The 26,158-nt window shown below is 44.8% G+C and overlaps 1 protein-coding gene across 2 annotated transcripts in view; it reads right to left on the reverse strand.

Moving 5' to 3' along the window:
- Positions 1–5,868: 5,868 nt before the first annotated feature.
- Positions 5,869–26,158, reverse strand: part of gpr158a (G protein-coupled receptor 158a) — a 61,750-nt gene continuing 41,460 nt past the window's right edge. The window contains exons 6-12 of one of the 2 annotated variants that reach the window (XM_069159727.1): positions 16,730–16,839; positions 15,123–15,361; positions 13,410–13,548; positions 10,430–10,535; positions 9,764–9,910; positions 9,558–9,641; positions 5,869–9,116 (exon numbers count right to left, since the gene is read on the reverse strand). In XM_069159727.1, the coding sequence (XP_069015828.1) occupies positions 7,254–9,116; positions 9,558–9,641; positions 9,764–9,910; positions 10,430–10,535; positions 13,410–13,548; positions 15,123–15,361; positions 16,730–16,839 (2,688 nt within the window). In that variant the 3' untranslated portion in view covers positions 5,869–7,253. The remainder of the gene's footprint in view (positions 9,117–9,557; positions 9,642–9,763; positions 9,911–10,429; positions 10,536–13,409; positions 13,549–15,122; positions 15,362–16,729; positions 16,840–26,158) is intronic. The other variant, XM_069159728.1, reaches the window with a different exon arrangement.

Consider the following 26,158-nt stretch of genomic DNA (forward strand, 5'->3'; position numbering starts at 1 on the left):
TGATCTGCTGCCTCTGCTTCGGTGTTTTAAACGAAATGACTCAGTCTGACGTCACCTGAACTTTAAGAAGTTCGTATGTTAACGTCGGCGTTCGACGCCGTTTGAACTTTTTAAAGAGTAACGGTTTGTGCGGTAAATTTGCAGAAATAATGAAAGCTGTTTCAATTTCATGTCTTCAACTGTGAAAGCCAAAAGCCGAGTAACACCGCGAGTAAACTGGGTGTCGAAGGGAAGTTTTTGTTTGAGTTTTGTCGACAGATTCTTAACTGTAGTCTGGAAAGAGTCAACATATCAGACGGATATCAGTCTGCAAATCAGGGTACCAGACTTTGCTATTTTTCTTATTAACTTATCAAACGATCCTTTTTTTTTTTCTTCAAAACGATCAAAACGTCCCGAAATTGACGCGAGACGTTGGGTGCGGTGAAAGATAAATCGAAAGCTTTTCGGCATAAAAGAAAACGACAGGACTTCTGGGTATTAAAGGTTCCTTCGGTGGTTTTCAGGGACGATGGGAGGAACCGGAATGGAAGTTAATGATGTCGTCGTGGTCCTGAACGCGTGCGTCGGCTCGCATCTCCCACTCTGTTCACCCCCACACATCTCTGTGAGTCACGGGTCCACCACGACACATGAGACATCCTCACCCCTCTCCCCCCCCCCTCCACCACCACCACCACCACCACCACCACCACCCCTCCCCTCCCGCATCAGAAAGACAGATGAGTCAGCGGCGGAGCATGCCGGCGATCAGCTTCCTCTCATCTTCCCCCGTCCCTCCTCCTCCTCCTCCTCCTCCTCCTCCTCCTCGCGGCCGCCGTCCACCTCTACCCACCCGGCTCCTGCCATAAAAAAAACAACAACAACAAAAAAAAAAAGGCTGTGACTCTTTCGCCGATCACCGTCTGAGGTATTTAAAAAAAAAAAAAAAAAAAGTCCTGCCGAGCCGGACCGCGCTGTCCCGCTGTCCCGTGAAGACAGCCAAAAGAGACACGGCGCCGTCCGGCTGTGATTCTCACGAGCGCCGCGGGACGTCCCACTGGGCCGTCGGCGTGTTTTGCGGCCGCGGCAAAAAGCAGCAACATCTGCAACATCTGCCATTTATGGAGGTTCAGTTGAAACGAAGTGACTGTTCCGACGTGAAAAGCTTTGTTTTTTTTCTTTATTTGGTACGAATGAAAACTTGAGGGAACGGTTTCAGACTGACTTCACGGCGATAACAAACCAGAGATGCGGTAAAGTCTGCCTACGACGGAGGTGAAACGAAAGGAGAAATTCACCGGTGGCTTTTAATAGGATTTAAAAGCTTCTCCAGTTTAGTGAAACTTCACATCAGATCAATAAGTAGCAACGAAACACAGTCGTCCAATTAGAAAGGATTCGATTTGCAGGAGTTCAGTCAATGAGTCTTTTCTTTAGTATATTTTTTGAGGGCCAAATTTGATTTTAAAGTAGCATCAGTTGATTTTTTTTTTCTTTTTTTTTTGGGCCACTTGGGGGCAGTTGAGACATGTTAGCAAACACTCGCCTGTTTCATCCAGCAGCCACTTTAGCATTGACAAACTTTAGAGGAAAAAAAAGCAGCGAAATGCTAAATAGTATTTTTGTCATTCGTTTTTTTTATTTTATTTTATTTTTTTGACGCGAGCCTGGCGTTACCGTGCGTCTGTGGAAACTCCACAGGGAATTGCCCCCTACTGGGCTCAGACATCAGGTTTACTGAAAAAAACCCCGATCGGAGGCAGCTTCAACCGATCGGTTGTTTGCCGAAACTCTACGACCGCTGCAGCCGCATTCAGGAAAAAAGAAAATCACTCGACTTCGGCGTCGAAGCGGCTGAGCGACCGTTAATGCGGGCGGCGTCTCCAGAGTAAATTCACGGCGAAGAAAAAGTGCCAAACTGCCTCGTCATCATTATTAATATCATTATATTATTCGTGCACTACATTTCTACGCGTTTGATGTACGACTTATTATTATTATTATTACTATTTTACCGTCAAACCTACTTTCTCCAGCCCCTCGGAAACCTCCCGCCTTTCCCCATTTTTCTCCGTCGCTCATGAACGCACCACATAGTCACCAGCCGCTTTGCTGAACTCTGCCTTCATTTTTGGATGACGCTGAACCAGCGGACCTTGGACTCCCACACGGAGCGCATCCGTCGCAACACTTCACGTTATCCATCGCGGGTAAACTGTTTTCCGCTCTAACGTTTCTCTATTTTAGTTCGCTGCAGCGGTATCGATCTTCTATTTATTAGAAAGGCTCGGAAAGTGCTCCGTAAACAGGGATCGATGCTAATACGTTGGCTTTACCCTTTTCTGCGCTGCTGTTCGGCTGCATCTCCGCCTCCGCGTTCAGAGACGCGTCGGTGACGTTTTATCGCGTGAACGCTCGCCGTGCGGGACTTATGGGGGCCGAAGTGGTATTAATAGCGCAGGTAACAATCTTCCCTCTGGCTCAGGAAAGACATAATTTCACCTTGGCCGATGATTATTTTGGAATCGGAGATTTAACGGCGCTTGGAGTTTTTTGGTTGTTTTTTTTTTCCCCCCCGCAGGGGTCCGGAGTCAGCATTTGATACCGTCTTCTACCTCCGGCTTCCTGCGGAGCGTCCATCGATCTCGGCCCAAAACACCGCAGCGTCGCCGTGAAAGCGTTTCAGGACGGTCGCCAAGACGGCGCGTGTTCCAAAGTGGCGGTGACGCACGAGGCCGGCGGAGGCCGGCGGGTTCGCTCCCGGCTGCGCGTCTGCACGAGCAGAAAAAAGGGAAATAAACCTGAGACGGCACAAAATGCATCACGGGAGCGTCTCGCATCGCCTTCCCGCGGGATCGTGGTTGAAGCGGAGCAACAAAAAAACAACAAACCACTTGCGGGGTCTTCGTTTCCAGGAGGCGACGTCTTTCAGTCGGAGCAAAAAAAAAACAAACAGTGAACGCGGTTGGTTTTCATATAAATATTTATTGCAGAGGAGGTATCTTTTATGTACATGCTATCACAATATAACACAATATAAATCTACCAAATATTCCCATATATTGATGCTATAAGCTTGTCATAGAGCAATAGTTATAACAAGCACATAATACAGTGGGTTAGGGACAGTAGCACTCACTATACAACTCGTAACAGTCCATTAAAAGATCCATTTTTTTTTCTTTTTTGTTCTATCAAGGGCAGTGAAACATCGGTCCTACTAATTTCTTGAATTCATGCAGAAGCCACAAGAGCAAGATTTACGACGTTACAGCATTGAATAGTAGTAGTAGTAGCGATATTAGTGGTATTTTGCCACGGCGTGGCTCGGTTCGGTCACAAGAGACGAGGGTTGAAAAAAATGAAACGCACCGATGGTGAAGACGCGATTTTGGTGGACAGGAAGTCACGGGGACACGTTTTTTGTTTTTTTCTATCTAGATGTCAAAGATGGTACGCGAAACAACGGTCTCGATTTTTTTTTTGCTTGAGGTTTAAACTTCCACCGATTCTTTGGATGGTCGGGATAAATTACAATGATCATCTCCAGAGAAACAAGACGGTTATGTGTCACACGATTTTAATACACGGACGAGCTGTGGACTGACTGAACTGGGAGATCCTACAAGCAAGCGCGTTATCTGACATGAAACGGCGACAGTAGATTCACTGTTCGTTTAATGGCGAGCTGTTGCGCTGATGCGATGTTCGTTTGAAATATTTCTTTAAATCCGGAAATGGGCCGAGTGTTTTTAAAAGTTTAAAATGAATAAAAAAATGTCTTTTTGACACCAGAAAAATACCTTCTTTGCTTGAAAATGCCATAAAATATTTCTTCTTCTTTTTTTTTAACAAATGACTTCAAATTTACCCCCCCCCCCCCCAAAAAAAAAATAAAATAAAATCTTTGAGCCTGGGTGAGAAACATTTCCACTTTCAAAACGAATGAAACAAACATATCCTTGTTTTTCAAAATAGGTTTCCTACAAGGACGAGAGGCAGCGTGTGATTCATCAGCCAGGGCAGTAAAATCTGATGCGGCAGTGACTCCGGACACTAAAGTCAGTTTTAAAATAGAAAGGGGGGGGGGGGCCTTTGAAATGTCGCCGTTCTCATATACCAAAAGGGAGGTGGTGTGGGGGGGTGGGGGGAGTCAGGATTCCCCGTATAATAAGACCCTGCATCCCAGATGCAGATGATGGATGACGCCCAACATCTGGCTCACAAATGATCACATAGATCCAACGAAGAATTACAATCAGTCAGCTCCTCTGACCGATTTCTAAAGGAGCTCACGAAAAGCAGAGGTGACGACAAATCTGAACACCGCAAGGCAAACACTCCACGTCTTAAATATTTCAGACGAGCGGAGCTAATTTCTCGGCAGGTTGGGAGGACAAATAGAAGATCGCGCGGAACCGTGCGGGAGCGTGGAACGAAAAGACAAGAAAATAGTTTGAAAAAAAAAAAAAATGAAATCAGACACAGGTGTTTGTTTGGGTTGTTTTCATTTGAGGCTGAAATTGTGTTCAATCAAAGGAGGAAGAAAAAAATGTCACCGACAAGCACTGGTTTCAATCACGATTAGTAAAGGACCCCTACGGAGCTCGGATATTTTGCCATGAGGAATTTGATTACATCGATTACAGAGAGTTACAATCAGTGACGACATTCAGGAATTCTCACGAGATACCATAAAGCACTGCAGATGCAATATTGATACAGGTTTCCTCACATATTGTTTAAGGTGTTCAACAGTTACTAGTTTAAATATAAGTGGGTGAGTCTCTTTTTTTGTCTTTTTTGTCTTTAACTTTTAAGTCCAGGACGGATAGTGCAAGATGGATATTTTGATACAAAACACAGAACAACTCAAAGCCTTCAAAAGGTTAAGTCAGAATATTAACCGACGACCACAACAAGAAAACCGACTCGTGAAAGGATCATCTTGACGAATCGATTGGGCTTCAGCCTACTTTGAATTAAACTGGGAAGAACTTTTAGTACAGAGTCCCGAAGGAAAAAAAAAAAAAAATGACGGCAGCAGTAGAGAGCCCAACCTTTGATAGTTCAACACATCGAAGACCATAAAATGGACAAGTCGTGATTGTTATTTCAAAATACCAAAAGATAAGACTTGGTCAATAAATAATTGGGTTTCATTTTTGCAGCTATAAACCGCCGTTGACTAACTACGATTAAAAAGAGTCACCGCAAAAGTAAACGCAAAGATCTGAGAACAAGGCGACATCGAAACACGACCGGTCACGCGATCGCACAGGTTGGAAACAAACCAGCTGACTTTACGACGGACTGCCGACGTCACGCTACTGCTGCTTTTGTTTTGGGCGAACTCTCGCCGTGAAAGGGTCGGCGTGTCGGAGGGAGACGGGCGGGCGCAGAGAGAAGCAACTTTTTAATGTTTAAAAATGGACGACGCAGCTGCAGCTGCAACTCCTCCTCTTCCAATCACGGAAGAGAATCCATGCGGTGCAACCTGGTGGCAAGAGGCCCCGCCCCCTACGTAGATATGAATGGCTCGTTCTAACGTCACCAAAAACAACAACTCTTAGTTCGAGGTGATTTTACATGCATGAAAACATAATTGTATTCTGTTTCTGCCAATGCATCCTCCTAAATCCTAAACACCGGCCGAACCATTCACTTCTGAGATCACTGTGTGTAAATGGTTCGACCCGACTTCCCCCGAGTAACCCACCTGGAGGTTTGTTCAAAACCTGCGTGTCCAGAGTCTGATGGTCACAACTATGGAATAAAACCCAATTATTGTTTTAGTTGTTATTAAATAGAATTATTAACCTGCTCGATATACATATACATATATATATATATATATATTTTTTTTTTTTTTTTTTTTTTGTCGCATTTATTGAGGCAGTGGGACTGTAAACAGGAAGGCAGGACTTGTTCGTACGTTTTTTGTTGTTGTTGTTTTTTTTTGTTTTGTTACTGCATCACATTTATCCTTTAAATTGATGATACCGTGTCCGAAGACACACACACACACACACACACACACACACACACACACACACACTTAGTGCAACACAAAATATCCATGCTGGACTCATAAACAAAGCTGGTGCAAAAATGTATTTCCCCCTTCGTCATATTTCCTTTTCCTACTTTTGTTACACTCGTGAACATATTCGCGTTCAATGCTGACGCGGCTCTCGTGTCGTCTTCGCCACCCTGTCGGGCTTTTGGAAACACAAACGCACGGGGGGGCGTGAGCGTCTCTGGTATTAAACTTAAAAGCACATTTATACACCTGTCAACATGCTTCAGTTGACAAACCGGTGGGGTCCAACGACTCTCGACACCCGGCTCCGCATGCCGTTTGTAACAATTCACCATCACGAAATGCCGAAAGAAGAAGCCACTCGCTTTCCCTTCAGACCGATACAAGACAACGCTATTTAAGTTAGGCACATACAGTACATCTCCGCAGACTTGGAAGCGTTTTAATCTGCCGAGAACTACAATTAAATAGATCTAGGCGGAAGTAAAAAAAAAAAAAAAAAGAAAAAAAAAAGGTCTGAGTTTGGTTGGAGTGTGGTATCCTGTGTGATATCATGCCATGGAGTTGAAAATAAAGAGGACAACGTGTACAAGAAGGACAGAGTCTGTCCTCAGTTGGGTCATTTATGGAGTTGGCTAAAGTGCTACAGACTGATTTTCTTCCCTCTGTGCCAAGGACACAAACTAATAAATGAAAGTTTACAGCCTCAAGACCGACATCCCTCTGTTTTTGCGAATGTTGCCTTATTCTTTGGCTTTCACTTTTGCTGTTTCATACTCCAACCATAATTTCATACTTCCGTATTCAAATGCGCCGGTATTTTTCTCGACGTCGTGTCGCGTTGCATCCAAAGAGTCAGAGAACTGACGACGAACACAATTGACGCAATACAGAACCCGATGAACGCAGATGTTCAACATTGCTCGTGAAGTGAGAAGGCTGAATCAAAAGTTGCATAATTAGACGACGATTAATCTTCAGGATTTTCCTGTAATAATCTGGAATGCTCATCATGACTTCGTTTTTTTTTTTATTTTATTTTTTACATTTTACTTATTTCAAAAATAGGTAAAACAGGAACAAAAACCTCGGAAAGGAAGGCAACTTGTGGATCAACTTTGCTTCCAAGTCACCATACTAATAGTAAAAGGTAATATTGAACGATCTCAGAGTGAAAAAAAAGTATACATCAATAACTATAATTTCAGTGGTCCATTAAGGTTGAGTGTCATGCCTTCTTGCTCGATGTGCTATCCTCGAAGTCCCAGGGACAAACGTCTGCCTTTTTAGCAGCGCTTACAGGCTCACCTTTAGAATTCGGGTTGCTCTGTTTCACTACAGGAGCACTTTTGTCTGCAGCTTTTTTATCCGACGTATCCTCAAAATCCCACGGGCACACTTCAGCCGGCTTTGCTTTGGCCGCCCCAACGTTAGCGCTTTTCCTTTTTTCTACCGGCGGCACCTCCTGCTGACCCTCCACATCCCACGGGCAAACCTCTGTCAGTTTTTGCTGACTCGCGTGTTCCTCCGAAGATTTACTCTTGTCCTTAGCTTTCGTTCTACTTTTCTCATCGTCTTTCGATTTCTCCTTTTCAACTGTTCTTGCGGGAGGCGTTCCTTTCTTTTTCGTGGGGGACTCCTTGGTTTTGGACGCTGGCGAGGGACTAGGTGACGTCTCGGAGTTCGGAGACACTGCGGTGCTCTCGTAGTCCCAGGGACACACATCAACTTTGGATGTTGGTGGCTGGAGTGACGCTCCTACTTTGGGCGCATCTGAAAGGGTGCTTCTTCCTCTCCCATCCACGGGGGAAGTGCCCTTTTTCTGCTTTGTCACATCTGTGGAGCGAGCCGACTCTGTCGTCTCTTGTGCCTCTTCAAAGTCCCAGGGACAAACATCTGCCTGCTGTGTTTTGGAGCTTTCTACTGCAGAGTGATGCTGCTGGGCCTTAGACTGACTGGATGTTTGTTGCTTTGACCCTTCACCTTGACTGGCTTGACTCTCACCTACCTCCTCCCACGGACATATCTCAGCTTGAACAGCCATCGTCTTCTGAAGCTCCTTTGAGTGCCGGCCACCGGATGGAGACTGATCCGAAGCCTTCTGCTTCTGCTGCTGAGATTTGCCTCCTTTGGTGCTTCCTCCGTGGACTGTTGTCGTTTCGTTTGGCGCTATGGATACGTGCTTTTGGATCTTGTTTTCAGACGGAGTTGGGAGATCTTCCACTTCCCAGGGACACACCTCTGAGAGATCGTAGAGATCTTTTCCTTTGACTGGATCGGAGCAGATTGTTGGCTGGCTGCCACTCACCGGCTGTTTCATGATCCGGCCTTTGGTCGTGCTTTGTTTGTACTCGACCGACTGGCTGATGATCATCTTGGGTTGGCAATCGTTCTCCAGGTCTGCATTCGCCTTTGTGTCTTTGCTCTTTGGCTGACTCTTCTTATTGCTGTCCTCCGTGCTCTGGGTCTTTCCCGCCAAGCCCAAAGTCTTCTCTTTGGCACTGGCGATGACGCTGAGGGACTTCTGCAGCATGGAGGCCCGAGGATGAATCGGTTTCTTGTCTGCCGTGAGGTTGTGGGCACTTGCCGACTTGCAGACCAAAGGAACTGATTCTGTGGATTCACTGGGGACGCTTATATTATCACTGGACTTCTTCTTGACCAGTTTCTTGCCCATCAGTGTATCCAGGAGGGACCCTTCAGCTGAGATCACCTCCATCTTGTCTGTCGCCGAGCTGTTGGAGTCTTCACTCTGGTCACGGACGTGGTCATAGCTGCTGTGGGACTTCTTCAAGGAGAAAACCTTGTTCTTCAGCGTCTCCTCCTTTGCTGGTTTTACTGTGTGAGTTGGCTCTAAGGGGATCTTCCTCAACATGCAGATGCTGTTACGATTGCTCCCGTGCTCTCCCGCCTCCTTGTCCTCGCGGCTGCACTGCCGATGCACGGACTCGGGGATCTCCGTGATGCGCCTCATCAGCGAGCGCCCCAGCCCTTTCTTAGAGCTGCGCTTTTTCTGCAGATGGGGGTTATTCGCCAGCATCTTCTTCCTCTTGTAAATCTCCAGCTGGGAGTACAGTTTCTTCAGCTCTTCCTACACATGAATGAAAAGCACAAGATGCAAAGTGATAAGTCTTGTTAGTGACAGCAAACTGCTTCAAAGAAAAGGAACTTTGCGATCAACGCAGTGTTACGAAAAGAAAAGCAGACGTTCTACTGCACAGAGAACATGCAGTACGACTTCATGACACGTGACTACGAACAGCTGTTGCACTACGGAAGATCACATGCGTGCTGAAAACAAAGCAAAGACAGGACAGTCTTGGACAGCATCAACTAAGGAAACGGAGTGTGCTTTAGTGTTAGGGCTGAAACAGCCTCTAAGCTCAGGTCCTGAATTAGTTGTATCCATCTGAGACAATGAAGCAAGTGTCTTCATAAAACCCTCTTTCCTCTAGACAATAGCCACGAGGTACCCAAATCTTTTGGTAGAGACTTCTTCAGCTCTAACAGACAAACAGAAATCTCTGCTCACGTTGGTACGTTTTTCCCAAAGATTGTCGCAAGACCTTACGCCACAGCCATTAATAGAACTGATATGGCCCATTTCGTCTGGTGTCTGAAATAAAAAACTGCCATGGCTCAGTATGTTTGGGGAATTCAGAAGGTGTCACCAGGTTATGCAAAAAAAAAAAAAAAAAAAAAAAAGAGGCAGAGAGGTGCGTGGAAAACACTGCTCACCCGGATATCCTCGGGGTCCAGGCTGTGTTCGCTCCACGCCGATGTGATGCTGCTGTTGAGGTACGACCCAGACCGACCCATGTCCAGCTCGTCCTCGTAGGCCTCGGAGGCGATGTCGTCTCTCATGTGGGTGCCGGCGAACAGGAACTGATAGAAGGGCAAAAAAACTTTCCTAGCAATGGAATTTCTCAAGTTTATTGTAGTACAGCTCTCAGTGACTACATCTCCCAATATAGTAACATGATATAAATAATAACAACAAGATTATAATCTTCATCAAATATCTTATAAGTTGTGTCAATGTTTCTCTCTAACTTCCCCGATCTGTCTGTGCTATTTGACTGCTTAAAAAAAACTCACAAATATACACTGAAGCTTTGATTTTCTTTTTTTTAAAGGATATATGCATTTCTTAAACAACTGAATACCCGAGGTGGGACTAACATTATTCAAAAAGAGGTAAATATCAAATAGTGAATTTGTGACAGGCTATTTTCAGTATTAAGTATTTATAGAGCACAAATAAAGCTTTAAGATCCATATATTGGATAAAAGATTTGTCTGAAAATTGACAAATAAAACCAAATTTTTCATTTTTAAACTCCAGCGGAGTACTTATTCTTAATTTTTTTTAGCAACCTGTAACGCAAGAATTACGACGTTTACCTTGGGAATGAGGAGCAGACCCAACGTTACAGTTACGGTGAGGTGCGTGTGGGTGAAGAACAGCAACAGCATCCAGTCCGGATGGAGCTCGGGAGCGAGAGTGAACCTGTGAAAAGACACAAAGGGGAGATAAAGAAAAACGAAGCGGGAAAGAGAAAAGAAGAGCCTGAATCCACAGAGAACAAAACACAAGAGCCCCGCCGACATCCAGATGTCGGGCTGACGTTAATGGAAAATATTTTCCTGGCGGCAGAAAGCGTGACTGCATCGCCGCACTGTGGAATATCTGTAATTTTATGCGGCGTCGTTTGTCGAGCCGCACGGCGAGAAAGTATTTAAACACATCTTTAACATCTTGTGATACCTGATTATCACATTCAAAAATGTACATTCGGTAACTGCAGTGAAGTGTGACTAAATGATCATGTTGTGATATTCATACGCGCGCGCACACACACGCGCACGCACACACGCACACACACACACACACACACACACACACACACACACACGCGCACACACACACACACACACGGCTCCGTCTGCACTAAAACCTCTTCGGTGCAGACGGAGAGACGGAGACCAGCGACCAAAGCAGATTTATACACTCGTCTGTCTCGTCGTCGATCCCACCGCCTCGTATATATACACACCGTTCCACTCGGGTGATCCTTTTTGCCAGCAAGGACACAATATTTTCCTCATTCTTTCAATTGAATTTGCAATAAAAAAAAATAAAATAAAAAAAAAAAGTGTGTGGGGGGGGTGACCCTGATCTGGCCAATAGACTTGAGTCTATTAATACATCCTGGGCAGTTGGTGGAAAATTAGATAATTACTGGCAGAAACAATAGTGGTGCGAAGGAGTAGCTTCAGCCTTTTTTTTAAATGAACCAGCAGGCTTTCAGCGCAGTGAGACCTTGCGCGCGCCGAGGACATGAAGGCATGTCCCTATCAGATGCTAATTCAACCGCTGGACAGCCTCTATCCAAGCAAATGTCATCTCGCAGCCTCATTACGTCGTTGAAGCTGGCAAATGGCTAATTAACGAAACGGTTAGTGTGGTGATAGCTCAGAGGCACCAATGAAGGCAAAGGTCCAGCATATGAAATGTCCCAAAGCTTTGAAGTCTTCCCTCTTTCATGTTTTGTGAGGAGTTTTCTGTGCAGATGAGGATTTAATAACCTTGGCATGCCCCCTCCCTGCATTTTTTTTTTTTTTTTTGCTCGCACCTGGACCCGATGATGATCCTAGCCAACGTTGGAAGTTCGCTTCCTAACTGGTCAACGTGGGATCAAATAGGATTTTCTGCGAGCAACACAATAGGAACGCTGGATGCCTCTCTAACAAGCCCCAGCGTACACAAACGCGAGGCCCCAAGCGGCAGCCGGTCAGAATCAAACCGCCACGCCAGGTAATTGTCCAATTTATTAGAGGGGGGGGGGGGGTCTCGTCTGGCCATTTTTTGCAGAGAAAAGCCTCACAAACAAGGCTTAAGAGGCCCATTAAAGGAGTTGGCAGAGCAATCGAAAGAAGCCAGATGTTCAGAAAGCATTAAAAAAAAAAAAAAAAAAAAAAAAAAAAAAAAAATCACTTTTTCTTCCAAGAAACTATCAATGATACACTATTTATTGGAAATGGATGTTAATTTCTAACTAGAATATGGCTGCCAATAATTCCAGCTATTTATTCTGACTTGGGGAGAAAAAAAAAACATAAATCATTCTGACATGGTTCATTAGTAAATAATGTGATGGAGCTGAGCTCTCAATTAGGGGGACTCCAGCTAGGAATGGCTGAAACATCTCATTTAGAAAACTGCACGGTGCAGCTATATGACATGCAGACCCGAGGGGGGGGGGGGGCGATTTCACGTCAAATAAAAGAAAAAAACCAACAAAATAACGACTCCCACGTGAACGGAGCGGTTGAGCTTCGTGCTTTCGGGCCTACGTGTGAAAGAAAGGAGACAATAGGCTTTAAAAAATGACAACGGAGAGAGAAATCAGCATGAAACTAAATGGTGGACATTCTGTGAATCTGCACTCCAAATACAAGGTATTTGTTTGTCTTTTTTTTTTCTCCTCGGAGCGCCAAATGGATGGTGCCATGAAATTATATTTAAACATTTCCTGAAAGGTCAGGTCAAACAAAAAGCATACAGCCATATAGATGTTTTTTTTTTTTTTAATGTATTTATTTATTTCTGCAGAGCTCTGGAAATACCTGTCTCTGAGATTTCTGCCTCGACTGTAACACAATGAAGATCAATGGAATCTAATTTATGGTGCTCGCAGCACAGAAAGATGATAAACCGTCTGTGGATCTTCCAGAATAAACCTGGACACTGTTTGTGGAAGTGCCGCAAACTGTTTTCACCGTTACAATCCAACAAACAAAGCGCTTCAGTTTTTTTGTTTTTGTTGTCTTTGTTCGTAAAACACGGACTTGAATTTGAACCAATTTAAAGGCAATCTGTTTTAAACCTTTACTGAGCCATTGTATGAAATAAGGAGGGTAATCGGCGACTGTGACAGTGAAGGACACTTGAGTGAAGACTGCGTCCTGGAATAACGGAAAAAAAAAAACACCGACAACATCCAGTCAGTGCAGCTGACGTCAGTACTGAGATGAATTTTATGTCATTTCCAATGTAACTTTTTAATGTGAGCGCCACAAACAAAACTCCGTTGATCTCCAGAAATCTCAGCGGCGACGCATCCATCTCAAAATACAGACAAAATGGAAGCAGCGAGACCGGTGGGTCACAACCTTTTTAGTCGTGATCATTTCAACTGCAGTGATTTTTCTGAGCTGTAAAAAAAAAAAAAGGCCTCGAAGCCGCTCGGTTCTTCACATCGTGAATGAATGATAAACCGTCATTTTTAATTCACACACACACACACACACACACACACACACACACACACACACACACACACCGAGGAAGGCTGACGAGCGGGAGCGGGGGAGGCGTTACCTGATGACGTAGAATATCGCCGTCAGGACGAGCTCGTTGTGAACGGCGATGGCCATGTAGCGAGGCTCGTGGTAGGCCGACGGCACGTTCCTCACGGCGTAAACCAGGTACACCGCCCACAGCAGGAAGAGGAACTCGGCTGGGAACGAGACGGAAATGGTGAACGCACTCACGGGCCCGACGGGTCATTTCTGCGGCTCCACAGGCCGAGGAGTCATTTCTGTGCCACCGGGCAGCCGCCGCACAGTTCAGCGCCCTCGTGCAGCCACGGGAGAACGCACCGCTCGACAACATCGTGTATAACAGCCGGGGTTGTAATTCTCAGGACAATAAATGCACCTCCGTGGCCGTTTCCACGGTACCCGGCTCGGCGGCAGCAAACAGGCCTGCTGTCGCCCGCGCGAGCGGCGCGGCTGAATCACATCGTCCTCGCGACAGGAACAGCAGTCAGCGCGCATCAGTAGAAATCTGTGTCAGGCCGTTTCTATAATCAGATCTCAAAACCTCGCGTTTCTATATATCAGCCAGTTTGAAACAGAAATGAACTCTCTTATGTGTCTGTAGCTTGAAAAAGAAAAAGGGAAAATCGAAAAGCTTTCTTAATGGTTTATGGACTGATTCAGAGAGCATTAGTGAATTCATTTGTTATCCATTATGTCATGAGTTACTGCAAACCTTCACAACAGGCACCATAATAAAACAAATTTAAAAAAAAAGAGACAAAATATTGTTAGAAGTTCATCGGGATTCTTTGAAATGGAGGTTTTTACAGCGACAAACTAAAAGTCACGCGACGGTCCAGCAGCTTGGGTAAAAATTCCGCTGGATCAGCAACAAAGTGAAATACGATGAAATCAAACGCACCGTTTGGGATGAAATGAGCACATGGTTGCACTGCTGAAAGCGCAGTTTCACTGTGCATACGTACAGTTAATTTTTTATTTGCTGGGTGGGTGATATATATATATATATATATATATATATATATATAAAAAAGAAGCAAAGCAGACTGTGTTTTTTATTTGAAAGATTTATTGGATCTTTGTGTCTAAATTATGACCTGTATGTCCACACATCCTATTTTTACCTCCTGATAACCAGAATGAAAGTCAGTCGGCTCTGCTGGGAGTCCGTCTGTTTTCCTAGAAGTCATAAAAAGGGCTGCGTCTCTCTCTCTCTCATGAAGCCTGAGTCAGCAGACATAAAACCAGCATGCAGATTTGCTCGACGCGAGATGCCGCTTTCCCCCCCTCCGAGCATCCTTTGATTCCTCGTCTGCCTTCGTCTGCCCTCTCCTACACGTGCGACACGGGAAGGAAAGAAAACGTCCCAAAAAAAAAGCGAAGCAGCAACCAGCGAAAGAGGAAATAATGTCTTCTTTCGGGAAAACTTGAGGGCAACGGCCCAAAAATGTACACGGAGGCAAACCCGTCTTACTCATCACTCAAATCTTCGTCCCTCGTCTGTCTCGCTCCCCTTTTCATCTGCCGGTTGCATCACGCCTGACAAATCACTTCTTGATTTTATGCCACGAATCCATTAACTAACCCTTGGTTTTTTTTTGGTGTTTTTTTTTTTTTCCTCACCGTTCGTTCGCAGGCACGCCGAGTGCTCGAAACGTATTCGCGGCTCCCTTTGCGGAGGCAGAGGGCGGCGTGGGGGGAGGGAGGGGGGTGGAGGGAATGGGGGAGAGGGGAGGGGGGGTGAGCTTACCGACAGCCATCATGTAGTCCCAGCGATCCAGGAGGCACATGCTGAACTGCAGCCCGTCGGGCGTGTAGCCCACGTCGATGAGCGCCAACTTCCTGTCCGGGTTCTGACAGACGGCAGATGTCCACGCCACCAGGAACCAGCAGACGATGAGCAGGATGATGCCCAGCAGACGCAACACTCGCCAGCTGGTCATGTAGGGGATCCTCTGGGCGGTGCGGGACAGGAACACCTTCAGCACCCTGCGGCGAGAAAAAAAATAAACGTCACCGCTGCAGATCATCACCGATAAGAGATTTATGATTTAATTCTTTATTCAACACAATTTCCCTTCAGCCTGCCTTAAGAGTGTTTCTCTTTCCATTTCACAGAATTTCCGTTCCCGTACCTCGAACCCTGTAACTGTATTTCTATATTTTGACTCTGATTGTGTTATGGTTTTATGTATTTTATCTGTTCTCGTGGATTATATTTCTTTTCTACAGTTTCCAAATGTTCCTTTATATCTGTTCTCGTGTGAAACACTGCGTTTAATATTTCTTGCCGTAAAGCACTGTGAGCTGCATTTTCTTGAATGAAATGGTGCTGCACAAACAAAGTTGATCGTTATTTATTGTTATTATTATCATTACATCTGGAAAACGCTTCATAAACATAACTGTCCCTCGTACGGAATGAAACGGTAAAACGGACGACCAATTACGTCATTTAGTTTTGAGGTCTTGGAAAAGTCTTTGATAAACGTGTACATATCCTACTTGGATCGACTTTCACCCTGTTAGCTCCTGTGTTTTTTACACAGTGGGCCCGGAAGTCCAGGTCACGTGACATTTTTCTGTGTAACAGGAATTAAACTGCTCAAACAAATGACCAGGGCATCGCTATTATTAGGCTCTGCCCTTCACGCACATTGATGAAGTGTCCACTGCGCTCTCCACTAATGAGCCGCCTCCCCCCCCCTATCAAAAATTGATCTGTGTAATATGTTAACGTGAGCCTCGAAGGCATTACTCGGTTGCCGTTCGCCATTCGCCACATCCTCTTAATCAGTATCTCCATTAGGGCATTTTGACAGATTCGCCCGACAGAAAAAAGGCCCACAGATGAACAATTTGAAGAGCATCACTTTAAATACATCAGCCCCCCACCCCCCCCACCCCCCATCCCATTAACAGCTATTCACTGCTGGATAACCCCCACCACCACCTCGCTGCATCCTGCGGCAGTCAATTCTCTTCCTCGCACATTCATCTCTCACGTTACCTCCAGGCCCGCCATCATTCGTTACACATGTAGATCATCCGGGGACCAAAGTATCCCGTGTTTTTCTTAATTACTTTTAAGTCTCCTCCACTTAACGAAGCGGCGGATCCAACTCCTAAACACGTACGGCAGCGACGGAGTAGCTGAGAACCAAAAACAAAAGTGCTGCCTCGACACTTCATAAGGCTCCGGCATTTACAGGGAATTAAGACGCAAGACGCAGCGTAATTGCACTTAGAGAGGTCGATGTAATTCAATAGCCCTGCCCCCCCCCTCTCCTCCCTCACCCCCTCACCCCCCCGCCCAGGATGGATAACGATGTCGGGGGAGCGTGCGAGGTGCAGTACCTGTACAGCTTGAGGGTCAGCGTCCCGTAGACGGTAGCGAAGCCCAGCAGTCGAACCCAGCGCAGCAGGATGCAGCGGAAAACGCTGGGCTGGAAGTAGAGAATCCCGACCTGGAAGAGGACAGAAGAGGCCTTCAGATGACGAAAGGTTTGCGAAAAAACAGGAAACGAAAGGAAGCATAAAGTGAGCGAGCCATCCGACTGAGAGTGTTTTTCCATCTAAATGATAATGGGCCCTGTGTCCGCGGGAAATTAAATTCGAAGTCGTGGGAAGCGTGTTGCCTCGTCGTGCTGTGGGCGGACGGCTCTATAAACAGTGGAGTGATCTTATTTAAATTTTGCCTCGTTTCCAACTGTTATCTTTGAGCATCTTTCCAGCGCATTGAGTGGCTTCACACTGTTTCGTCCTATATCCCTCATTACCTGCTTCGTTACTCGTGTATATTTTTATGCTCTTCCTCGAAGCCTGCTTAGAAAGCAGTTTCTCCCGCAGATTATATAAACATTTTTACTTTCCGTGCCGAGTTTTACCAATCAAACAGAATTTTTTAAACATGTTCTTGACCTTGGGGTAAAAAACAAAAACGGTTTGCCTATCAAACTAAATATCTTTTTGGGGCTTTCAACTTCATCAAACAGTCTTTATCACCAGATGGAGTTTGCTCAGCTTACATGGATCCTGTTGATATGCAATATCAATAACTATAATATTAACAATTCTAAGATCTTTTCCTTTCTGTTGGCCCAAATTTTTTTTCCCAATCCCAGAAACAACAGCTCAACCCCCCCACCCCCCCCCCCCACCCCTCCCGAAGACGACCACATAAAATGGTTGAAATTTCTGAGCAGGGCTTCTGGCCGCTTGAGTTTGGTTTACTTGTCAGGCTGCTGCAGTCCAGCCGACTATTTGCTCACATTGAGGTTCGCTCAGCCGCTCTGAAGAGGCCGACCAATCAGCGACCAGTTTATGTGTCTGACACGAAGACGACGGAGGAGTTACAACAATGCCGGAGACGCACAGAAAACGGTATTTGGTGGTCGGTGTAGGTTGGGTAGAAGCTGCTCCAGTAGTTCTACGCCCAGTGGGACGCAACGACTGCCAACGATGTCGAACAGAGCGACAGTAGACCCATTCACGCAGCAAATTTGGAGCCTCGGGTACCAGGCCAGCAGGACAAAAAGTGCCGTGGATACCCAGTAACTGAGCGTGCCTGTCATCAAAACTGCAAAAAAAAAAAGTTTGCAGTTTTAATATTTTTAAGGGAAACAATACAGCTTACACTTTACTGCAGTTCTTATTATCCATCCGATGGGGCTGGAAGAAATCATCCACCATCTATATCAACATACACCATCTTATTTATCTCAACACCGATAAATGCAATGATTAGTATTGGTAGTATATTTCTTTCCTTAGTTTTTGTCTGTGTCTGGATTATTATAAATGAAGAAACTTGAAAAAAACAGTACATTTAGGCCAGTAGGAAATTCACTGTGTAGATTTGACAAAATCGGTTTAGTCTTCCAGTCATTCCAGGTAAACAGAATCAGACCCATCCGGGACACCCGAGGATTATAAATCAGCAGTTCATCAAGTCAAGCATGAAGGTGCACAGTTGCATTGCACGGTTCGTTTTCTGAACTCAAACGTGCAGCGACACACAGCTCCAAACAAATCTGTCGCACAAACTTACTGTTAACAGACAGAGTGATGACGTACTGCCGCTCACCGCTGCTCTGCTAAACTCACTCAGACACATCGCCTAGGTCCAGCCAGTGCTTTGATGTCCTCGCAAGCACACACGATTGCATAATGCAGCACTGTACTGTGACATCTCAGACGTGAAGTCCAAAAAAAGAAACGGATGAAGATTTCTCTTTATTTGCATGAATTGTATTCATGCTCCTACTATTAAAATCTTTACTGTATTCCCTTTAAGGCAACAGATACTGCTGTTAGTACTGCATATATTACAACTATGACAACCATGAATGCTGGTAAAACTCTTTGTGGAGCCATTTTCTCCAAGAAATTCGCCCCTGAAACCTCAGAGAAAATTTGTGAACTGCATTAGTCAACACAGTTCAAACGAGATATGACAGTGAAGTGCAGTGACATTTTCGAGCCATCCTTGGCATTACTCAAATAAAAATAAAAAAAGTACATCTGAGCCTGCTAACATCACAGAAAGCTTGCCCTTGAGACAAGGAAGAGGGCATCCACCCATGTTTGCTCCGAAGCCCCGGGAACACGCTGAAGCGGCGCCCGTCCGTGTCGCCAAAAAAACCCTGATGGTCTTCCAAAGACATAAAAAAAAAGAGCCAGAAACAAACACACACCAAAAAAATAAAAAGGAAACAAACAAACATCTGAGGCAACGTAATAATCTGTCCGTTGCAGATGTGCAGTGATTTCCCCTGTGGGATTGTTAATGTTAATCGGATTAGCTGAGGCATTAATACGTTCCCTCAGGCGAGCAGCGAAGACGCAGGCATGTGGATATTTTCGCCCACTAGGTTGGAGATAGTTGAGGGACACGGAGGACCCCCACGGGAGAAGACGGTGGCCCACATCCTCATCTGCTCGCAGTCGCCGGCCCGCCGACCGAACGGAGGAACTTCTGACTGGAACAAAGAGCGCTCCGGTTGACTCAGCTCTACGAAGGGGAACGCGGTGCAGAGCCGGCAATGAACAGAAGAGTGCTGAGTTGTTCATCCACATTTGTACTCTTGGCAAGGAAGGAAAAGAGCTTCTAGACCATAACCGGGGAAAAACGAAAACTCACCTCAAATGGGGGCAGGTTTAAGGTAAATATCGAAATAACAACGTGTCGCTGCTGTTTTTGTTGTTTTGTTTTTTTTGAACGAATGAAGAGCGGAGGCACGGGAGCTGATTAAAAGATAGCAGGCCGAACGGACGCTGAGCAACTGGCTGACGCACATTTGGGTCCACGGGGACCGAAGAGGGCGCAGGAAGATGAGCTAAAAATGCACCGGGGGGGGGAAACACAGCTCACGACTCCTTTTGAGATAAACTGGTAAATAGCAACTGGATCTTGATCACGTGCCCGTTTAAGGCTGGTGTTGTTATCAGCGGCGTTCCTCCCTCGAGGCCCGACTCCAAATGATCCGAGTGAGCCAACAAAAGTTGTTGTTGCTTTTTTTATCATGTTTAGCAGTTTGAGCTTCTCTTTTAATGGTGCGATCTCACCTGCTGCTTATTTTAACTGGACAAAACCACAGTGGAAAAGTTTCATATTCATTTATTTGAGGTTCACATTTGCCAACAAACAAGCCCAGCGAGGGTCAGTAAAAGTTGGTTATTACAAAAAGTTTTGTTTATCATCCCAAAAGAAACATTTAGACTTTTTTGTCAGAATTCGATATCTAGCAGTGTCACTTTTTGTTCCTTCTTTTTAACATTTCTGAGCTGAGCTTTTTGGCAAACTAAGGATTAATCCTGATGTCCTCAGGTGATCCTCTGACTTTATCTCTAACACAAGCGCAAGGTTTCTACTTTTGGGTTCCAAGTGACACTATTAGGTAGATTACCATGACAGCAGGCAGCCTTCAGGAAATGCAACTTAATCTATACCTACCAAATGTTAGCATGGGAATTGAAAGATGGTGAACGTTAAACCTGCTGCATTGCAATGCAATGGATGCAATGCCATCGGGAGCATGTCAAAACGCTGCCTAAACATTTGTACTCAACAATTGGTAAGTTGTTTGGGGTCTTTTGAAACTTCTGAAATTATGTGTGATGTTTCACTAGTCAATAGTTTGGACACAAACTAATACTGTTAGATAAAGTCTGCCCTGTGATTCAGAACCACCTCAAAATTTACAGGGTCTTTCTTTGACCTATGCTACAGTCTTCCACCAAATTTGATGAAAATTGATCAAACACTTTTTCTGTAAACCGCACTGACATCTGACCTGCTTGGCGGAGGTAAATATCGGACAACAAATGATTGAGAAACGCTGCTACACCCTTAACAATGATATAATATAACTGAAACAACAGAAAAGTTCACTTGGAAGGAATTTTGACTGTGTTTCCAATTTGCCACGAAGCAAACCAAACATTCTCTGTTGTCCGTGCAGCTCGCGACACCGGCAAAGTCTCTGGCGAGCTTTTACTTTTTGTCGATGAATATTACAGAATATGACGAGGCTCGAATCCTATTTCCAGCGTTCACTGCAACACAAAACCAACAATCCGTTCCCCCCACTGGACTCTTAGCTCTCGCCAGTTCATATGATACAACGAGGTGCATCCCCCCCCCCGCTTCCTCACCGACTCTCTCGCCACAATATCAATACTTCAGAGCAAAAATAAGCAAAGTCATTGTCCTCAAACACGGCCGTGACCCTCGTATCTCGCGACGCTGAGCAGAAATACATGACGCGAGCCACTCGCTCTCTGCCAGCGGAGGTTTCTGGGAAGCGTCTGGCCCTCGATCCTCAGATAGGTTTCTCTTAACGCCGGCGTGCATAAAGGGTAAGATCAGTTCCTGCCCTCCTTCCCTTCTGAAACCTTCCATTAATAATCAATGCTAAGTGCTGGGAATCTTGGATTCAGCACTGTGGGAAAGGAAGGGGATCGAGTGTTGCCCGCCAGTGTGTGCGTACGCGCACGCCAGAGTGCACGTGAAGGGATTGAGAGGATCTGGGTTGCGTATACCTATCTAATGGACATCAATATCCAAGGAGACAATAATCAACTAATCTCGAGCCGCCACCCCCTCCGAGCCTGTTTGTCTCGTCTCAGTTACAGCATAGTAAAGGCTTCTGGAAACGCAGAGTGCAGCCCTCTCACCACCTCATATTTAAAATGTTGATTCGTTCGGGTTTTTATCAACAGCTGCGATTTCGATGACGCTCCAGATTTCAAATCTGCTCGTGAGGACCTTTTTCAGGAGATATTGTAGGGTTATATTTTGGTTTCAGGTAGTCAGGTGAACACGTCCCAGCTGCATTCTACCTTAATGATGAAGTTTCCTCTGCTGGCCAAGTCTCCAGGCTCTCCAGACAACCTGACTCAACACAACCTGGCTCTGCATCTGCCCTCTGGAAAAAAAAAAAAAGGAAAGAAGTCCTATCGTATCGAACAACAGAACAGAGCGCGGTGTTCTACGGACACGCTCCCGATGAGAGTAATACTGAGCTGATTAAACTTTTGGAAGTTTTAGAAGTGCGCAATGGCACATTTAGAGGAGGGCTGGATGGTTAAGTGGCTGACGGAAGCACTCCTTTATGGCTTATTTCACCCTTGAGTCTTTAGTTTTTTTATTAATATGAAATTATTTATCCCCAACCTTCTTCTCAGGGCAAACTTCTCCCTACTTGTCTCAAAGGAGAGAAAATTAAAACCACATGTTTGCAGCAAGTCCTTTAAACCTATAAAAGAAGAAATTTAAATACGCTTTAAATACCTGCAGCCAGTTAGCTTAACATTAAGCCCGAAAACAAGAGTAAAGGGAAGAAAATACTCTCACAAGCACCTCTAAAGCTTTCTAATTAACACTATAACTATTTTTTCTTCTTCTTCAACTGAAAACCAAAGTTTGCCATTTTAAAAGACATTATGTGTCAAAATCAGTTGCCAGGAAGTGACGAAACCAGTATGGAATAACAATACAATTAAATATAACATGTTCATTTAGTGAGCTTGTAAGTAGTGGTTAGGCAGAGTCTGCTTCTTTCTAGATGCTCTTTATGCTAAGCTATGCTAATCTTCTCCTGGCTGAAGTTGTATATTTACTGCTGAAATAAGACAGTAGTATCTATATTTTCACTTTTGGCAAGAAACCAAATAAGTATATTATCCAATTAAAAGTAATATATAGTTTCTTTCGCTTTATCAGGTGGAGGATCATTGCGAAGGCATTATTGGATTTTACCAAGCAAACACCAAAAGAGCAATAACATAATGGTGACTAGATATTTAAAATGATCCCCTTTTATATGAGCATTTAGTGGTTCTTGTATAGGATGAGTTTTCAAAAAACTGTTAACGGAGTAACTGTGTGTGTTGTCAGGATACTTTGTGCAGGGTGATTTATATTCACATTAAGGTTCTCGTTATCTAAACCGGCATTAACGGGACGCATTAGTTTGTGTTTTGTTTTATCCGAGTTGCCATTTTGTTGAGGACGCACGCGTCCGGAGATATTAAACCTGACAGCAGATGTTATAACACATTATTATTGCCTTTGCTAATGCTCTTATCGAGGGTGACTCGCCGGGCCGTGAGTAAGCAGGTGGGGGAAATCAGTGACATGACATGCAGGGCGTTGATGGGAATAACAGATGTTGTCGGGGGTTTTAAATCCTGTGACAGTTGAACATATTTTCTACTGGGATGTTGCTTCTCTACTCAAGTAATAAAAAAAATTAAAAAAAGGAGAGAAAGAAAGAAAAAGAGAGAGGGCGTGAGTGAGTGTGTGTCTGAGAGAGCTATTTGAATCTTATTTACTCAAAGCAAATGCTTTAATTCTGTGACATTTAGCACATGTCACCAAACAGCTTATTTAAATAACAAGGATTAAACAGGAAAATGCTGAAGGGCTGAGAATAACAACAGGTATAGTGCTAAAATCTCAGAACATTTACATATTAACACGCCGCAGATTAATCTTTTTTTAAAATATATATATATATATGTCTGTGAGGATATTTAACGACGATCGAGGCGAAAAAACGAGGAGTGACGGGAGCCCGAAAATGGCGGTCAAACGCGTCGAGATTCACTCGCTCACCCAATTACTCATTCAATCAACACTCGGTCTCTTAATTTGCGGTTATCTCTCATTCCTAATCATCTCTTATTTCAGCACCCACCAGCTGGCTCCGCACACGCAGATTCAGCGGGTTGGTTACCCACTAGAAAGTGTCCCTGTTGGTAATGACGGTGACGCAGGCCAGACAGCTGTGGTGCGAGGAAGCGAGCAGGGAGCTGTCGTGAAGCCGGCCGCCTCGACGTCCGCAAAGTTTTGTAGTCGGTCGAACATTTTGACAAAGACTATGCACGGTCAGCTCCACTCATTGCTACTTTTTTTTTTTTTTTTTTTTTTTTTTTTTACACTATAGATGAAGACGAAAACACTGAAAGAACCTGATGCACCAGCGTGTGAAGCCAATACCGTATTAGTTAGCTTCATATCAAACAGTTTGTTTCAAGACTGAAATATAAAGCAACCCATGCAACACTTTTTGGAAAAAAAAAAAAACCCTCATAGAACTGCAGTTACGTTCAGTAACTACTTTCTGTTCATGTAGTTCCTGCGCAGTCGCTTCATTTCAGCTGCGTGTGAGAGTTGCGCGTGCATTTTTTTTACTCGAGTAACTAAAATACTAAAATTAAGCTTTCATCGGACAAAACTTCGAGCTCAAGCTGCAAGAAAAAACAGATGATCAGCTTCTTTTTTTTTTTTTAAACGCACCCTACCTGTATCTGAGGACACTATACAGCACCGGGCAGCATTGCCCCCATCCAGCCCCCCCAAACTGTCTACCTATAGGGGAAACACTGGAGACCTTAAGTGTGACCTCAGCCGGTTTTGAAACAGAGCCAGCGATAGCATCTACAAACTGTACGGTCCCCGAAGGCTTCATGTTGAGGACGGTAACACGCCCACAACCCAAATATCACAGCCAACTGGATGCGCCACGGAGCATATCCCAAATCATTTAGTGCTAGGACGCTCTCGATAATTAGCTCTCGCTGTAGGGCAACAAGGAGACATTCAACGAATACTTTTTTTTTTTATAATAAAAGACAGAAAAGGAAGTGGGTGGATTCTTTTATTAGAATAATGCAGTTAGCAGGAGAGCACCAATAAGCGGCAGTGTGTAATTAAGTTGTAATGTGTAGACAGTAGCGATGCCAATGTGTAAGTGCAGGAGGGCTGGTGGGGGGTTCAATGCAAAGTGTAAAGGCTTCAGGGATTGATCCCACGTCCCATGAAGGTCAGGAACCTTACAGGATATTGATCACATGGGTTGTCAGAGCTCTCTCAGAGTATACGGCTCTCAGGAGAAAGTAGAAATACTAAACTGTGTTCTGTTTTCTTGCGTATTTAAATGTTTAACCGCTGGCCGGTTAAATGTTAAAGCTTTGACCGTCTCCCAAACCTAAGACCCGCATGTATTTAATGCCTTTTCTACCCTGGAAGTCCCTGCACACCAGATCGGATACATTTTTTTTATGGTTTCCGAGCGTAGTGCTACGATGTGATTCCTTTCTGTTGCTTTAAATTTGGTAGAGTTGGACTAGGTGGATGTAAAAAAAAGAAAAAAAAAAAAAGAAAATGTCAATTCCACATCAAATCAAACAGCCTTGGGCTTAAGGATTTAAATTGTGCCAGCAGAAATTCGAAATGATTCGAATGGTGAATTATTTTCAGGGTTGGCAGCAATGACAGGTAGAAGAGCAACTTCATACTAATGGAGCACTTACTGAAATGAAAATGCCACAATAAAACATCACATATTAGTCATCTGTTAATGATGCAGTATAAACACATCACTTTTTTAGACTCCAAAAAAATAAAATAAATAAAAGTGGTGAAAAACGTTAGCCAGCTCCACTCAAAAGAACAGACCGTGCTGAATTTCAGCCTTTTGTTAATCACGGTTTCTTTGGAGACTGCTACCAGCTAAAAGGGAGAAAAATGACTTTCGGCCATTTAGTGTCTGTCTCCATCTGAGTAGAGAGGTGCAGCCTCGGGAATCATTCTGTCACAACAAAGCTCTCGAGCTACTTTTAATGTTTTGACATGAAATAGCGGCGACCATCCGGTCCGCCCATGCCCCACTTTTTATTTTTCTGGTCATCATTTTTTGTCTTTTTTTCTAATCTACGAAACACCTTCGGTATGAGAGAGTGGGGAGGGAGCGGCGGAGGGAGGTGGGGTGTTGTAATGCCGATGGATCCATTTTTATATGAAAGCTGACACTCACTGCCACACGGGAAGGGCGGCTTTCTGGAGGGAGGTAATGGTTTTCTTCTCCTCCCGGCTGCTCCCCGAGGTGGGCCGAGTGTAAATTACATCCAGCTTCGGCCTCCGCGCAGTCAAGACCGGAGACGACTGGCGACCCCGCCTCCCACAATTCCCTCACCTCCTCCCTCCCTCGCCAGTTAGATCTTGGGAGATATTCCCAGCTTGCCGGGGCGCACGGAGACGTGTCGGAGGGAACAGGCCTGCCGACACGTGCTTTTTCTTTCACCGGTCTGCTCACACCGCTAAAAACAGAAAACCCTCCAGCTGCAGCGGTGCGTCCTTGACTCGGTGGCTGTATGTTTTGGGAGGCTCCTTAAGATTTATTTTTTTTTGCAGAGGGAGGTAAAAAAAAAAAAAAAAAAAAAAAAAAAGGGCAAAGCAGAGTGTGAAGGGGGGGCACGTGAATGCACACAGCAACTCTC

The sequence above is a fragment of the Embiotoca jacksoni genome, unplaced genomic scaffold (assembly GCF_022577435.1).
Source record: "Embiotoca jacksoni isolate LCO1_2020_lvr unplaced genomic scaffold, fEmbJac1.0.p SCAF_25, whole genome shotgun sequence".
In the NCBI taxonomy this organism is placed as follows: Eukaryota; Metazoa; Chordata; class Actinopteri; family Embiotocidae; genus Embiotoca; species Embiotoca jacksoni.